Raw genomic sequence first — 14,578 nt, forward strand, 5'->3', positions numbered from 1 at the left:
CCACAGCTGACTCTTTAGTTGCCCTGGTGTTTGACAAACGATCACTTGCCAAGGACAGGTCCTGATAATGTGCTTTTAATTGCACTTTTTCCAAAGGTGTCTCCTTTCCCATTTATAATAAAAAAGACGCGTGACAAGGATTGGCTCTGCCCCCGAGGTGGGTGGCGATGTCGGCTCCAGGGGCCGGGCCTCCTCCTGTGCCTCTCTGGACAGTCCCAGCACCGGCGATGGCGGAGCGGCTCTCCCAGCCACATCCTGACCTGGATCCCTTCAGAAAGGCAGGGCCTCCGTGTCCCTCCAACCTGAGCCGTGGCCCCTCAGGTGGACATGATGCCGCTCTTCTCACCCTTGACCTTGAGGAACTCGGCCATGCTGGAGAAATACTTCTGGTTGGCCTCAGCCACCTTCTTCTCTGCTGCTTGTGGGTTCACAATCTCCAGACCCTGGACAGGCGAGGGAGACGGGGATGAGGCAGGTAGGCAGCCCGGCCCCTAACAACAACCCCCGACCCTCCCAGCTCCCAGTGAGAGAATCGTGCAATGTCACAGCCCCACGGCCCTTCTCAGTGGTCCCTTGGGCTCTGGGTGAACATGAGAACAGTTTGCCGGTCTCCAAATCTCCCCACCTTGTGGGATTCTGACTCCGTAGGCTAGAGGGTGGAGGGAGATGGGAGGACCCGGGCATCTGAATTTTTAACAAGATCCCCAGGTGATTTTAAAAACACCAACATTTGGGAGCAGCTGATCCTTCTCGGTTCCTGAATCAGGAAATTGAGTCCTAGAAGTAAGGAGCTGGCCCGCAGTCCCAGCACGAATCCCACCAACCCTACTGATGACATGACCACCAGCTCTGGGGGCCCAACACGTGGCAAGCACTGTTCTAAATGTTTCACACACAGTGATTCTCACCTTCTTGCTGAGGCCTTTCCTGGGGACTCGCCAACTCCCTTTCTGCTTTTCTCCCTGGCACCTCCCACCTTGCAACATGCTATGTATGTTTGCTATTATTCCTCTGTCTCCTTCCCCCTATAAGCTCCACTAGGGCAAGATTTCCTGTCCCATCTGTGGCTTTATCCCAGCGCCGGCACCAATGCTGGGAACGTAGCAGGTGCTCAGCAGATGTTGCTGACGGAGTGAATGAGCTGTTCCTCCTCACAATCCCATGGGAAGCACGAGCCCTCTTTGGCGGGTGAGTAAACCGAGGCTCAGACAGGCGAATGACCTGCCCTGGCTCCTTCCTGGGCACTGGTGGCTGGGGTGGGGTCTCGACCGAAGCCTCAAGGAAGGGCTGCACCTGCTCAAGGTCACAGAGACTGACTGGTCCCAGCCTGATTCTAAAGCCACCCCATGTTTGCAGCCATGACTGCTTCCGGCCCATCCCTGCTAACCTCACCACGTGCTGGGAACTGAGCTTCGCCCTTCAGGGGCTTCATTGGTGTCCCCCCAAGGACAGCCCTGAGAGGGGCCTGATCATGTGTCCCTCCTCAGGGAAGGGAAGGGACTTTCCCCAGGCCTCCTGACCCCAGCAAGGACGGTACCTGGAGTGGGGTGAAGGCCACGCTGGAGGCAGTCCCTGAGGAGCGGTCGCGGATGGTGGACTTTCCACCGTACACCACGCTCTGCTTCTGCAGGGTCCGCTGTGGGGGCGGGGTGAGGGAGGTCTGGGCTGTGGCCTGGGCCCATGCCCACACCCCTGGCCCCACGGGACCCGGCCTGTACCTGCAGTGTCTTGGAGATCCTAGCTTTGGTGGCCTCGTTCACCTGTGTCTGCCGCACACGCCCACTGCCTGACTTGCCAAGGTGGCCGAGGCTGAAGCCCAAGTCCTCCTGGTAGGCGTCCTCCTCGATCTGGTGGGAAAGAAGGCATCCTGGTGTTAGCCACCTCCTCAATCAGCTCGAAGCCCAGGCATTCACCACATCAACCAGTCCTCAGGGCACCCATTCAGGTGACTACAGGGCCCTGGTGAGGAAGCCAGGTCCTGTTACTGCTCCCTGAGTTGACAGCTGAGAGAAGCTGGGGGAGAGAGGGAGAGAGGGAGAGAGGGAGAGAGAGGGAGAGAGGGAGAGAGTGAGAGTGTGTGTGTGTCTGTCTGTCTGTCTTGCAGTATCTGTACAGTGATGCTCGGATGACAAGGGCCTGGCAGGGGTGAAGCCTGGGGCGGGGCATGTCCAGCAGGGCAGGGATGAGCCTGGAGGCCTGCAGGGGCCCAATCCTGACTGGCCTCCAGTGCCTGGACAGGGAGCCTCAGGGAGAGCGGGGCTGGCACTGTCTGGAGCTGGGTGGATGAGGTGGGGAGAGCCTGCAGGCAGGAGGACTGGGGAGGAGACTGGGGAGGAGGCTGGGGTGGTGCCCCAGATCTAAGCGGGCGTTGCGGGAAGGTAGGGGGACCAGAGCCACAGACAGAGAGGAAGGAATGCGGTGGGGGTGGGGGGGTCAGGGCTGGGGGAGGAAGAGGACCCCAAGGCGCCACAGCAGGGTGGGGTCTGACCTCCCCAAAGCTCATGCGGTTGGCCTGCTTCCGGATCTCCGTCAGCCCCAGCCGCTCCTTCATCTTGCGGTACCTGGGGAGGGGCACGGGTCAGCTGGGAGGGTGTGGGCCTCTTCCCACGCTGCACCACACTGCACCGCCCCGCCACGCCCACCCAGGGCCCCACCTGCGGCCACCTCGCTTCTTGCGCTGCCCATCGAGGGGCGCAGGCAGCGGCTTCACCTGCTTCACGGGTGGTGGCTCCTGCCACTTGTCGAATTTGCGCTCGATCTCGTCCTTCAGCTCATAGCCCACCTGGGGAGGATGGGGCGGGGATCCTGCAGCTGCTCCCAGGGGCCTGCCCTGTCCTGGGGCTGCCCCCCCAGCCCCAGGGGACCTCGTCCCTCAGGGCTCTGCAGGTGTAAGGTCCACCTACCATCTGATGTGCCCGGACTGTGTCTCGGGCTCAGACCTTGCCTCTGAACACTGCGCCCCACAAGCAACTGCCCTCCCACACAGCAGAGGGGCTGAGCAGAACTCCTGTGCCCTCTCCCCAGCCTCCTGCCCCAGCTCTCCAAAAGTCAGTATGTGGCAACACCCTGGAGTGAGTCTGCCTCTCTTCCAGGCTCTTCCTTTAAGAAGGACCTCAAACTGGCCCCGTTCCAGCACCCCTGCTAAAACCAGGTTCTCCCAGGGGCGCAGGAGGCTTGATGCGATCCGCCTAGCTCCGCCAGCCCCCTCTCCCGGGGGCTCACTGTGCTCCTGCCTCAGGACCCGTGCACTGATCATTCCTTCTGCGTGGGACACCCTTCCCCAGAGTACCCTTAGGACTCGCCTGCTAACTGCATGCAGGTCTTTGTTCAACCCCCACCCCCTCAGAGCAGGCCCCCCCGACTTCCTGGTTAATCAGTCTAACCTCCCTTGCCACCCGAAGCCGCTTCATCTCTCTCCCTCGACTCCACTCTGCACTGTGGACACACTGCAGAGTGACCTGCTGCCGTCTCCTCACCCGCCCCCAGCGAGGGTAGAAGTGCCACAGAGGCAGGGCTTCTGTCTGTATGGCTCACTGCCACCCCCTCCAGCACCCAGGCCAGTGGTCAGGGACAGCGAGAGAGACTGAACCCCTGAACACTGTGCCAGGCCGGGTGCTTGGAAAGCAATAGCGCGCAAGACAGAAAACAGACCTGTTCTCACAAAACAAGTCTGCCCAGGAAGACAGGCTGATTGAATGATGACCCGATTGATGACAGTGCAGTAGAGGAGCAGATCCTGGTATAGTTGACAAAAAAATACCTCCCCCACCCCCAGAGGTGTCCACAACTGATTCTCTGGTCCCTGCAAGTCTGTCCTGACAGAAGGACTCTGCAGGTGAGGTTAGGTTAAGGATCTTGAAAGGGGGAGAATACCTCCGATCATCAGTGTAGACCCAGTGCAATCACGGGGTCCTTCAGAGAGTCAGAGGGGATGTGAAGACAGAAGCAGGGTCAGAAAGGGACGGGAAGATGCTACCTGGGGGCTTTGAAGATGGAGGAAGGGGCCACAAGCCAAGGGATGCAGGTGGCCTCTGGAAGCCGGGACAAGCAGGGGAAAGGCCCTTCCCTCGAGCCTCCAGAAGAAATGAGCTCTGCCGACACTGTGAGTCTAGCCAGTAAAACGCACCATGGACTTCTGACCTACAGTGTCTTCGGCCACTGAACTTGCGGTGATTTGTTACAGCAGCGACGGGAAACTCGCACGGCAGGAAGGGGAGAAGCTGACCTCGCTGGGGGACACGGCGGGGGACGTGACAGATGCTCCGCCTCCGCCCTGTTAGGACAGCACTTACACGTGGTGGGTCCTGAGGACAGCTCTCCCCAAGACAGACCACCGGTCGCCCGGACAGACACCACCTGTCCCTCACCTTGCCCTCCGTGCTCTCGTGGAAGCTGTCCACGCGGGCAGCCAGTGTGCACTTGGCAGCCACCAGCCGGGCCGCTTTCCGCCGGAGGTCCTGGAGCAGTGGGAAGGGAGGCAGAGTCAGCGCAAGGATTCAACCAGATCAGGGAGCACTTCCAAAACTCCAGCCAGCACCAGCTCAAGTTCCGCCTGGCTTCACCCTCACCGCTGCACTTTACTATAATAACGTGTTACTGTAACAAGTGATCATTGTCAGTGTCTTCTTTTTGACCTACTTTCCCGTTTGCACAGACAACTTAACTGTATTACTATGGATGGAAGATCATCAAATACTGAGAAAATACATATGTTACGATTAAAATTTAAAATACCCATCTGTGTGTCACCAAAAATCCTGCCATGTGCCAGGAAAGGTAGGGGCCAGTGTTTTGGGAGAGCAAGATGGTACAGGTAGAACCTACAGCCACCAGTCTGTGATGACAGCAGTAGATGAAACACTGAAGCCGGCAGCAGCTGGCACAGTGGAGGACCTCACTCTGCCCTGCGGGGTCCAGCCTGGGCCCTGGCTCCCGGGCAGGGACCTGTGCTGGCCTTGGGTGAGCCTGAGAGAAGCCTCATGACACGGGCTGGTGTTTGAGTCAGCCAGCCCAGCACAGGCTGAGCCCCGAGGCCCCACTGGACGTCCTGGGTGACGACTCCGTGCGCTGTCTCAGGCGGCACTGGGGGAGGGTGACAGGACCCCAACCTCTCGCGCCTGCCCTCGGCTGACGTCTCTCTGGTCCCCTCACTGTGATAAACCGTCACCCGGGGTGGATCAGCTCTGCGGGTCCCCTAGTGGTCACTGAACCTGACGGTGGTCATGGGAACCCTGAACTTGCAGGCTAACGCTTCTGCCGCTTTTTATGTGGGAGGCCTGGTCTCAGAGCATGAGTGAGTCCCTGTCACGACCCAATGAAGTTGGTTCAGTGTCCCCATTTATTCGGGGAGACTGAGGCACAGAGCCCAGGCCTCTTGCCTGGTTGATAAGAGGTGCAGCCAGAACCCCAGCCTGGCCCATCAGCTCCACGCCCTTGTTCTCTCACCCTGTGTGGCCCATCCTCCGGGGTCCTGACCACTGTGGTCAGCAGTGACCACCGGGCACCGAGGAGCAAGGGGGCTGCCCTTCGGGGCCCTGCAGAAGGCTCTGTGGGGGGCTCACCGGGGGCAGAGACTGCACGATGTCGCTGTGGTAGATGTAGCCGGTGTGGGGCAGCACCGAGGTGGACGAGAAGCCCGACAGCGTCTTGCGCTGGGCCCCAAGCAGCATGATGTTGCAGGCGGGCATCTTGGAGAGGTTGGTCAGGCCGCCAGCCACCCCTGCCAAGGGAGGGAGGGAAGGAGTTCAGAAGGAACATGGGCGTTTACCTGGGGGCTTGCCATGTGCCGTCACACGAATTTCTGGTTGGACGCAGCTCTGCCGACACCCTCGTTTTAGCTCAGAGAGGCCCACAGTGGGTTCTGAGCTCCGCACTGTCAGACGATACGCTGCGTGGCTCAGGCCTCTCGGTTTGCTGTCATTTGTTATGGCAGCAACAGGACACTAGCACACCCCCCACCCCGGGTGCAACTGGGGAAACCGAGGCACGTGACGTTATCTGCCCAAATATGTGAGGTCAGTGGGGGAGGAGCAGGAGCCACACCCGAGTTTAACCTGCTCGCAGACCACCCTTCCACCCTGCAACCTGCCCCCAGAGCTCTGTCATGGGCTGAACTGTGTCCCCTCAAACTCACAGGTTGAGGTCCTAACCCCGCCACTGCCCCTTCCCCACACCTCAGAATGTGACTGTATTTGGAGACAGGGCATTTAAGGAGGTGATCGAGGTGAAATGACGTCATAGGATGGGCCCTAAAGCAAAGACCGCTGTCCCAGTGAGCCAAGGAGAGAGGCTCGCGGAAGGAACCAGCCCTGCCGACACCCTGATCTCAGACTCCCAGCTCCAGGGCAGTGAGGGACCAGATCTTGGTTGTTGAAGACCCCCGGTCTGTGGTACCCCATTATGGCAGCCTGAGCTGACTAACTTAACTGCTTTACCATGCTCCCCTGCTCCCAGAAGTGTTCTGGGTTGAGGGGGCCAGGGGCCTGAGGGGCATTATGAAGCTGCAGAGAGCCCCCTGAGGAGGAAGGGGCTGCTTCTAGTCCTGGCACACTGCCAGGACCAGCATCCCCAGCGGCAAACACTGAGGCTCAGACAGCTAGGAGCTGCCCAGACACACTGGCCTTTGCACCGGCCACACTGCCTCTTTCCTCTACAGGCTCTGCCAGAGACTCAGGGGCTGACCAGGCTCAGGGCCGCCATCCTTTCTCTGGGTCTGTATGAAAATCAGGCTGATGGGCCCCTGTGATCTCCAGGAGTGGGTAGGTGAGGGCGAGGGGGGACAGGGTGCTGGGGCCCTGGGGCCAAATCCCCATTTTACAGAAAAGGGACATGACTTCCCCAAGGTCACACGGCCCCTGGGACCACCACTGCTCAGGGATGCCCCTCTGCCCCACCCCAGCCCAGGCCTCACCCATGATCTTGGCGGCCGTGGATGCCCCGATGATGATGGACAGGTTGGGCGCGATGAAGGACATCCGCGACTCCACGTACTCGTAGATGCGGTGCTTGGAGGCGTTCAGCTCCAGTGCCATGTCGCAGGCCTCCTCCAGCCGCTCCAGCTCCTCCTCCGACAGCTGCTGCCTGCAGGGGTAGGGGTGTGGCTGGGACGGACCCCCACCTCCCGGGTATCCTGTCTGGCAGGTGCTGGAGCCCTGGATCCCCCCAGCTGTGTGTGTGCACTTGTATGTAGGACAATGACAAGTCCCGTAGGTCCCGAGGCTTAGAAACAAGGGCTGCTGGGAGCCAGTTCTTGGTCAGAACCACCCTCACCCACCCTGGTGGCGGAGGGTGCTTGTCCTGCCCATTCCAGTCCCTGCCTGAGGGAAGCAGCCCTGCCAAGGCCATGCCTGAGTTGGAATGTTTGCAGGTTTCCCTCCTCCTGAAACGCTCTCCCCTGAGCTGCCACACACCCTCTAGGTCACAGCCTTGTGACACCCGGCCCACCCTGCTGTCCCTCAAACACCATCACCAGCTGCCATCAACCACACCTATTCTCAGCCTCTCCACCTCCCGCCTGCTTCCTGCACTAGACGGCCAGCCCTCAGAGCGGGGCTCATGCTGGTCCGGGCGGCGGGCCCAGCACGTCCCCAGCACACAGAAGGTGCTGGGCGGGTGTGTGCTGAATAAAAGCACAGAGAGGGTCGGCTGTTGCCCCGTCTTACAGAGGAACAGAGGGCCCGAGGGAGAAGGGGACCGGCCTGAGGCTGCAGGGCCAGTGACAGAACCCAGCCCCCAGGACTCCTGGGCCATGCCATGCCCCTTCCTCACTCAGCTGCCCCAGCCAAACTATAAGGCGTGCAGGGGAGAGACCGTGGAGCCCACGGTCTCTCTGCAACCGAGCCTCAGAAGGGCTGACGCACCCAAGGTCACCCCTTGGCAGCAGCAAGTTACAGGCCGGCTTGTCCTCCCTCCCACTGGAGAGCTTGGTCCCTGCCTGAGACTGAGTCGTCACCACCTCCAGGAAGCCACCCTGATCCAGCCTGGGTAAGTGCCCCTCCTCAGTGCTGCCTCAGTATCCTGACCCTTGCCGTTTGGCCTCTGGCCTATGTGCACACCTGCCTCCTCCTGGACAGCAGCTCCGCTTTGCTAAGTTCTCTGAACTCCATCCTCAGAACAGTGCCCAGTGTTCTGTCAGCATCTGCTCAACCAACACGATGACAGCCTGGGGGGGTCTCCACCCACAGGGCTCTGCTATGGAGTCAAAGATGTTTCCTTTTCTGAACACCGCACAGATGCCAGAGGGGCAGGTGGAGACCCGGCTTTTATTCTAGTGCGTGGACAACAGACCAGAAACAGATACTTCTAATTACAGGTCTGCCCTCTGCCTCACCTCTCAAGACTACAGGTTCTGGGCGGGGGGGAGCCTGGGTCCCCACTCTCTGGGGACCCCCTGAGCCCAGCACAGCCCCTGGCTTACAGGAGGTGCTCATTAAACACGCACGGAACTGAAATGAACTGTCCTCCTCAGGCTGACACCTGTGCCACTGGGACCCCAAGATCATCGTCTGCTGAGGTGGAGCTGAGGCGGGCCCAGTGCCTTCTCCCCGCTGTGTACGCACCCCTGGGTGGTGGAGGCGGTGACGCTCACCACCATGATGGTGGCGTTGGTCAGGATCTGCTGCAGGTTCTCGTTGTTCTTGCACTTGTCCAGGCTGTTGCCCAGCTCCTGGGGGCGAGGAGGCAAGAAGCGGGGAGGCACGGACCCTCAGGAAGCCCTGGAACCTCTCCTGCTCCCACACCCACTCGGGTCTCTTCCAGTGACAATGGGGAAGCGGGGTCTGGACACAGGACGCTCCCCTGCCTCCCACCACTTCCGACAGCTTCACTGCTCAAAGCAGCAAGGTCAGTGTTGGCTGCTCTGGAAACGGACCCGAGCAGACGAGCCACCTAGGGAGGACCTGCTGCCCCGACAGGTCTGCTGCCCGCATCGACCTTGTGCAGGCCTGACCGCGTCACTTCCTTGCATGGATGTCCCCTGCCACTGGCTTGTCTTCTCCTGGACTCACACGGGAGCCTCTGCTGGTGTCCCCACCTTCATGAGCCCAACACTCCCATGGTGGCATTCCCCTAAGACCCAGAGCCTAAGAGGTGAGACGTGATCTGACCTCTTCCACCTCACCTCCTCACTTCCTCTCTTGTTCCCTGAGATCACCAGGCCAGCTACCTTTCCCTTAGACCTGGGAGCGGGGTGTCCAAGAGAGCGGCCCTATGTCCCTTCACACTCAGGGGGGCCGAGGAGTCCCCGTCCCCCGCTCACCTTGACGGTGCGGATGTAATCCAGTGCGCTGGGGACTAGCGACTCCAGCTCAGGAAACCGCTTTGAGTACTTGTCCCGGATGAACTTGTGGATGATGTCTGAGGGGGTGGGGAGGGTGGGAGTCCGATGAGGGGCAGGCTACTCTGCTGGCTCCCCCAGCATGCTTCCCCCTCTGCCTTCAGTAGGGGAACCCCTAATTGTAGCCGGGCTCATGGACACCCAGCACAGAGGCTGCACTTCCCAGCCACCCTTACTGCTGGATGGGCCACGGGAGTTAGTTCTGCTCCACAAGATGTGAGCTGAAGTCATATGTGCAACTTCCAGATCACTCCTTAAGGGAAAAAGACATACCCTCCTCTACTCTCCACTGTTTTCTGATGGGGATGTGCAGGTGATGGCTGAAGGTGGGCAGTCACCTTGTGCCATGAAATAGCTGGCAGATCAACAAGATACAAAGAGCCTGGACTCCTCATTCAGACTTTCACAGAAAAAAATATGTCTCCTTCTCACTTAACCACGCTGTTACAACAGCTGAACCCGGGCTGGAGCCAATACAGGGGATGGGGGGCAGACCCTGGGGTAAGGGCCAGCGGGAAGGGTGGCCTGGGATCCTGCCCAGCCCTCCGGAGGAGGGACATCAGGCAGGGCTGTCTCTGCCTGCCCTTCCCGCCACTCACTCAGCTCGTTCTCGATCTCCACTGTCAGGTTGTTGGCGTCCACAATGACCCGGTACTCGGGGGCCGCCTCCACAGGGCCCATCACTGTGAGGATGAGAAACAGCCTGGTGTGGGTGTGCGACTAGGCACCCACCCACTCCCAGACCCCACAGCTCGGAGAGACGAGGGATGAGGCAGGAGGGGAGCAGGAGGGCGGGCTGAAGAGATGAGGGGACAGGTTTCCGTGTCTGCAGACCCCCCATCTCCCTTTCCAGGCCATTCTAGACTTGACCTCGCCCAGGAACTCAACCCTCCTGGGGCTCCCCACGCCGAAGGCTGACAGCCAGGCACCCCAGAGTGATGCTTGAGGCCTCTTACATGACATATGAGGACAAGAACCGTGTCTGTTTCCCATGGCTGCAGCCCCAGTGCAATGCCCTGAACACTCGGGGCTGCTTCACTCTCCTCCTGGCCTTTGCCTGTGTTGTTCCCTCTTCCCTTCCTTACATTTATTTCCAGAAAACTCTTCAGACTTTAACTTATTTTACCCACAACCACCCAGGGAGGCTGGTGTTAAATCAGACCAATGCTGCAAAGAAACAGAAGGACATGGCCTGATGTCACAGAGCCAGCAGATGACAGAGCTGAAATCTGCCCCAAGTCTGTGTTCTTAACTGTGATGCTCAAGTGCCGCTACATCCTTAAGGCTCAGAAGGCGCCTAAGAATGCCTCCCTCACCTTCCAGGAGGGTCAGGCGCCTTCCGTGTGCTCCCACCACATGCCCGCCACATCCGTCGGAAATGATCACCACTCAGTTTTGAGATGTTTCGTGTCTACCTCCCCTACCAGGCACTGGGCGCGTGCTGGTCCTCGAGCCGGGCCTACACCAGGAAATGTCACTTCTCTGACCCACTACGGCTCTCTGGATCGAGAAGCTCTCTGGTCCGGCACTGGAAACCCTGCGGGACCTGGGGCCTCCTTTGGCCTCCCCCTGGCCAGGGATGCCGAGGCCATGCCTGTGCAGCTCTGTCCCTGGGCACACGTGCCCCTGTTCTCGGCCTGGCGCGTGGACTCATGCTTCAGGGTCCACTTCAGATATCAGTTCTTCCCTGACCCGAGGTGGGATCAGCCGGCCTCTCCTGCAGCCCCCTCCACCCCAGCAAGCACTGCCCACCAATGGCTGTCTGGAACCTGGTCTGCTGCTCCTCTAGACCCTGAGCAACGTGAGAGCAGAGGCCCACAGAGGCCTGGCCCCCACGGTGTCTCAGGAAAATGATAAAGGAAGGAAGCAAAGAGTGAGTCTCCCTGAAACCCTGCTCTGACTATACCACTCCTCGGCCGAAACACTTCCCTTGGCTTCCTGCTGCAGAGGAATTCCATTTGGGAGCCCCAGTTTCACCAGGAAAAGGGGTGGCAACAGGTTCATCCTCTACAGAGCTGTCTGAACTCTCAGAGAACCCAGCTTTCCTCACAGCTGAAGTGAGAAAAGATTTCAGCTGATGCTTTCCTAATTTTTGTGGCTGCTTTTTTGTATTTTCGTGGTTACTTCCAATTTACCAAGTGATACCACCTTTCCACTCACAGCAGCGGTATCTTTCCTTCCTAGGTAAATTTAAGGAAAAAGTACGTTGACTTAAAAACCCTAAGTAAATAATAAGAGAAGCATTTTGCATATGTGGCAGAACTCTATAACTGATCATGTGAGTCGATGAAGTCTGGGAAGCCTTGAGATGGGTCCTGGCATAATTATGAAGCATTCAGGGCAGGAACTTTAGACGTGTCTGCTCTGGAATGCAGGATATTCTCAGGATAGCAGAGAATTGGGTTGGTTGGAAGAGAAGGGGGCTCTGGCAAAGGGTGAGAGGAAGAACCAATTCGCAAGGCCACAAGCTGACGAAGGGCCGAGGGGCCCAGCGGGAGGAGGTGGGGCGGGAGGGTGGGGTACCTTCCGCGGCGCTGGCCTGCTTGCTGATATACTCCTCAATCTTCATCATGATCTCGGCGAACTGTTAGGGGCGGAAAGGAGAGTCAGACCTCAGGTCCCTCCAGGAAGACGAGCTCCTGCCCGCGCCGCCTTCCCAGGAGCCCCTCTCACCATCTTGCTGTCCCACAGCTTGGCGATGCTCTTGACCGAGTCCCCGGAAAGATCCAGCTGAGTCTCCTCCTGCACATCCTCAATCGCTGGCTCCTCCTCCTCCTCCCCATAGCTCCCTCCTTCCTCCTCTTCTGCTGCCTCCTCCAGGTCAGCCAGGAGCTCGTCGGCCAGAGACATACTGAGGCCTGTGGGGAGGAAGAGCAGGGTCCCCCCTCATTGCTGGGATGGGCCTCCCCTGCCAGAAGGCCCTGGTCCTTCTTGATCAACTCCCTAGCATGCAGGCTCCACAAGAACAGGGATATTCGTTTGCTTCGTTCTCCAGTTTCTAATCTGCCTGGCACAGAACAGGTGCTAAATAAATACCCGCTGACTTAACCCATGAACAAACCCCCCAGAACCAGATGGTCTCCAATCATAATTAAGGCTACCTACCCTTCTCACACTCACTCCACTGGAGGAGACACAGCACACCCCTCACACCACCACTTCGCTGAGAACTACAAGTGCACCCTCTCCTTGATGAGACCCAACCTCTCCTAGTGTCCCTTTTCTCCCTATAGCAGAGGCCCCTCATCACTAACTGTTGGGCCTCAAATGGGTGACAGATATCCTAAAATACTCATCTCAGGAAAACCGAGTGGGGCCTAAAATGTCTAGAACTGCCAAGCCAATCACCTCTGGCCATGAGCAGCCTCCTCACCTATCCCAGGTGTTGGACGGATGTCAGTACCTTCTGTGAGTCCCACGCAGTGGAAAAGGTTGGGAAGCACTACTCAGCAAGGCACAATCCCCACCATTGTGTCCCCACCACTGCTTTTTTTTTTTTTTTTTAATAAGAAAACTTCTCCCTCTTCCTTTTTTTTTCCTTCTCTTTCCATAAGACAAACCAAGGCTGCGAACTACATCCACAGAGGCTAAGTGGGTGACATAGAGAGTGAGTCGGGCTGGGGGCTGGGCAACAGGGAGATGGGGAGCCTGGAGAACTAGGGAATCACGCTTGATGTAAAAGCACAGCCAATGCTAAGCTTCAGACACGTCCTGCTGGTGGGAGCATGGGCTCCATGTTGCCAGGTATTCTAGTTTTTTTCAAAAAGTAAGAAATTCAGAATTTTTACGTGGAACCTCCCAGCTTGAAAAGTTTCTTTTTTTATTGTTTAAATGGATAATTTACATAAAAATAAACGAACTACCAAACCAAAACAATTACAGGAAAGATTTGGCCCTTGAGCTGCCAGTTGATGCTCAATTGTCTCAGGTCAGTCTCCTCTGATATTCTTCTTTCTCCCTAAGATGCACTGTCCCCCTTATACTCACTTCTCTTTATAAGACCCAGTTTTTCCTTGTAAACGCATCTACATTATCTCTCACACACCTTTCTCTAAAGCTCTCCTCTCACTTTCTCCCAATAATAGAAACTCTTTCTTTATAGAACACAACCCAATCCCCATAGATGACTCAAATATCTCTTCTTATTCTCTCTTTTCTGTTTCCCCACTAAACTGTAAGCAGGGACTGTATCTGTTTGTTTGCTGCTGTAGCTGCTGTAGCAGAATGTCTAGCACATAGAAGGTATCCAAGAAATAATCAGCAAATGAATGAACAATTTTATTTAATCCTTATACCCATCACATTATGGTCTCCTTTCTCCAGATATCTGAATATATTATTTTTTCACCCCTGAAGTAGGGACACAAACGTTATTTCTTGCGGTATGAATCTGCTCTGACCCTGAGACTAGATCCTATCCCGCTGTACCCATCTTATGACCCCGTTAGTTAATTTCAACACTGGAGATTCTCTAAATTTCTAATATTTTGTTGTATGCTCATCTCCTCCATTAAGCTAAAATTTCTATGAGAACAGGGACCACTTTGTTCACTCTGCACTATCCCCATCGTCCGGCGTAGCACCTGGCGCGGAGTAGATACGACATCGCTTGCTTCCAGCCAACCTCTCCAGCCCCCACCCCAAGCCAAGCCCACAAGTCCTTCTCACATTTCTTTCGCTTACCAACTTCTTCCTCTCACTTGAGGTCTTCTTCCCCTCACTTTTTATTGGCTCAACACCTCCTCTTCCTTCAATTCTTACCCTATATTCCAGCTCCCTGACTCACGCACCCCACTCCAGGTTAGACAGGTTGCCTGGTGAAACACACCCCGCACGCCCTGTGAGTACCCTAAGGCGCTTCACACACCTGTGATTATTTAAGTAATTACTTGACTGAGCCTGTCTCCCCAGGCACCAAGCAAACCGCTAAGAGGACCGGGAACAATTTTTCGCTCCTGCTATATGCCCAGGGCCGTAACACTGTAGGAGCATATGAGACCTTCAAGGAGTCGGTCTATGAAGGCCCGCTGTCCTCCTTACACACTTCCTCCCCTAGACCCAGGAATCCGTCCTCCCGCCCTCCCCTCGGCTCCCTCACACTCACCTCCTCTCTCCGCACGACCGTTTCTAGGAAATTCGCTTCCCAACAGCGGTCGACGCTCACTGATGACGTCTCACGCTCGCGCCGTCGTGGAGGCAATGTTGCGCTCTGATTGGCCCCCGTCCTGCGGCGTTTGGAACAAC

At 57.4% G+C, this 14,578-nt stretch overlaps 1 protein-coding gene across 1 annotated transcript; it reads right to left on the reverse strand.

Moving 5' to 3' along the window:
* Positions 1–171: 171 nt before the first annotated feature.
* Positions 172–14,573, reverse strand: PRPF31 (pre-mRNA processing factor 31). The gene is made up of 14 exons (XM_010961848.3): positions 14,439–14,573; positions 12,008–12,192; positions 11,858–11,918; positions 9,934–10,017; positions 9,257–9,354; positions 8,559–8,665; positions 6,911–7,080; positions 5,562–5,719; positions 4,368–4,457; positions 2,655–2,782; positions 2,489–2,561; positions 1,719–1,847; positions 1,538–1,636; positions 172–443 (listed from the first exon to the last, which is right to left on the reverse strand). Exons 2-14 carry the CDS (start codon positions 12,182–12,184, stop codon positions 318–320), a joined length of 1,500 nt encoding a protein of 499 aa, XP_010960150.1. The 5' UTR covers positions 12,185–12,192; positions 14,439–14,573; the 3' UTR covers positions 172–317.
* Positions 14,574–14,578: the final 5 nt, after the last annotated feature.

The sequence above is a fragment of the Camelus bactrianus genome, chromosome 9, assembly GCF_048773025.1.
Source record: "Camelus bactrianus isolate YW-2024 breed Bactrian camel chromosome 9, ASM4877302v1, whole genome shotgun sequence".
In the NCBI taxonomy this organism is placed as follows: domain Eukaryota; kingdom Metazoa; phylum Chordata; class Mammalia; order Artiodactyla; family Camelidae; genus Camelus; species Camelus bactrianus.